This window comes from Penaeus vannamei, chromosome 40 (genome assembly GCF_042767895.1).
Source record: "Penaeus vannamei isolate JL-2024 chromosome 40, ASM4276789v1, whole genome shotgun sequence".
Taxonomy (NCBI): domain Eukaryota; kingdom Metazoa; phylum Arthropoda; class Malacostraca; order Decapoda; family Penaeidae; genus Penaeus; species Penaeus vannamei.
The window spans coordinates 9,653,013-9,655,512 of NC_091588.1; the positions used below are offsets into that span (position 1 = coordinate 9,653,013).

Genomic DNA, 2,500 nt, shown 5'->3' on the forward strand with positions numbered 1-2,500 from the left:
AGTAACAGTGATGAAAGAGTTTATATCAATAACATGGGATTTTTTCTTGATAGTCAAAAGAATGGGTAAATCAGGTGAGGTCACTTAATGGCTGTGAGCTGACTCCTTGGTGAACTCTTGTGGAGCCATGTGTGTACAACAAAATTCACAAAAAACTATAATGGACAGTATATGTACCTGTGGTCAGTAGATCACATGTAATTGTGATGAATTGTAATTGTAATGACAACATTTTCTTTCAGATGAATTCAAGTATCAAAATATCAGAGCTAAGTGGAAGAGATCAAGTGGAGGAAGAAGACGAAGAGCAGCAGGGGAACACGCACCAAAATGCATATACAGATCTTATGAATGTGAGTTTGATGTTATGAATGCAGCAGATGATGACTCATCTTGTATATTTTTGTATCACAATTTCTTTGTTTCTTTATATTTTTTCTGTTTTATCCAGATACATATGACACCAGTTTATGGTAATACTCATTGCTACGTAGGTATCTTAGCTGATGTTTTTTCTAAAATGCACATTGCTATAGGTGCTACAGTTAGGAATTCTTACCAGATGCTCTGTTTTGTCAACATTGCATTGGCATCAAGGTCATGTTCTCTCACTTTTAGCTGAAGAATTTTAGTTACATTATCAAAGAATTTATGAGTTTGGTAATAAAGAGTGTATTGTTGCATACTTTGCATGTTAAGAAAAGTATTCAAATCATTTATATTAATACATCACCTGTTTTTCTAATGCACTTTAGATGGCTCCCCTAAATACTGCTATGACTGAGCTCCTAGGACGAGGGGAGCTTCCAGTAGGGGCAATTACGTCGGCACATGTGGGATCCACGGAAGAAGTTTTAGGGCTTCCCTATGTAGGTTTCCGTGCAGCCTGGTAATTTATGTAATGGTGGTGTCTTTTGTTGCAAAAAGAGTTGGAGTATGGAATATTAATTAAAGTAGGAGATTTAACTGTAATGGTAACTACTTCCATTGTACTTCAGCTTTTGCAGCCCTTCTACCAGTAAGCTTTCCTAGATTCCTAGTTTAGACATATATGTAAATGTAGTATATATATATATTTGCATATTTTCTTCTTTTGCAACTTATCTGCTTTTGTATTTAACTCTTGTTCTTTTACTGTGGGATGTTAATGTTTGCCCCAGCATGGAATTTAATTTTCACCATTAACCTGTGTTGCAAGATATTCTTCAGAAATCTCTATCACAAGCAATCAAAAAAATAAGCAAGGAGTGTGTGTAAAGATGATATTTAGCTAACACAAATAGAGACAGACAGACAAACACATATTTGTTTTCTGTTTGAAATATCATGAACTTAGAAAAGGTTCATATGAGCGATATGAGAAAATTTCGGAGTAGAGTATAAATTTTCTAAGTACATAATGTATCATTCCCAATGTAGTAATCATAGTTTATTGTTGATAATGGCACCTTAATTTTTTTTTTCATGTACCACCCAGATGGAGTCATGTGTCACACTGCCAGAATTAGGAGGGACAGACCATGTTGAGGTGGAGATGATTGAGGCAGAACCTGGTGACAATGACGAAAATGAATATGAAGACGGGCAGCAAAATGAATACACAAAGCTGTTGAATGTAAGTGTCATTTGTAGAGGAGTGATGCATTTCAAGTGATATTTTATGTTGTTTTTCATTTTGCTGCTTATGCAGGTGAATGTAGATGCTCATTAGTGTAGATTCTGTATCATGTGTTAGTGTCATCAGACTTTTCAAGAAGAAGAAGAAAAAAAAATACAGACTCTTTCTGTGACCTTAATATTTTCTGAAGTGAATTCACTGTGGTATCCCAGCAAGAACCGTATCAATAAATCATATATTGCTGTAATTTTTTCTTGAAAGATCAGGGCAAGTAAGGAGAATAGTTTTTAGAATGTCATATTAGAGAATTCTGAATATGTAGTATTTGTTAAGATACTCTCTTAACCCATTTACGACGGGTGTCCCATATATGAGACACCCGGAAAAAAAATATTGCTGGGTGTCCCGCCAGTGTGACGCTGGATCGGAGCGGGCAGATTCCGGGCCAGCCCTGTGCACTGATTTTGAAGCTGGCCAGAAACTATTATATTCAACTTTAAAATATACCGTTGCTAGTGGATTAACCTGATGCTCCTGGGGATGGTATGTACGTACATGTCATGCCCGCAGTGAGTTTAGTTTATTAATTGTATTTACAGACAGACGGCTCTACAAGTACTAAGTCACCAATGAACCAGTTACCAGTACTACCTATCTCCCCAGTTTACCCTCTTCCTTGGTTTTTGGAAATATTTTCCTGTATCTCATTTTGCTATTAGTAACAAATAATACTGTATTGATTATATTGTAATGATAATAATCTTCAATATTGATAGCATTAGTTAGAAAAAATATTTTTCCCAAACTCATAGAAAGGTAAAATTGACTCTGGGTAAGCACTTATGGAGCCATTTCACAAAACAATACTGTAAACACTACATT

The 2,500-nt window shown here is 35.5% G+C and overlaps 1 protein-coding gene across 2 annotated transcripts in view; it reads left to right on the forward strand.

Moving 5' to 3' along the window:
• The window catches only part of LOC113804881 (general transcription factor 3C polypeptide 3-like), a 25,687-nt gene that overhangs the window by 13,810 nt on the left and 9,377 nt on the right, over nt 1-2,500 (forward strand). For both annotated transcript variants that reach the window (XM_070117218.1, XM_070117219.1), the window contains 3 exons: nt 243-353; nt 756-869; nt 1,478-1,615. In XM_070117218.1, coding sequence (XP_069973319.1) covers nt 243-353; nt 756-869; nt 1,478-1,615 — 363 coding nt within the window. The remainder of the gene's footprint in view (nt 1-242; nt 354-755; nt 870-1,477; nt 1,616-2,500) is intronic.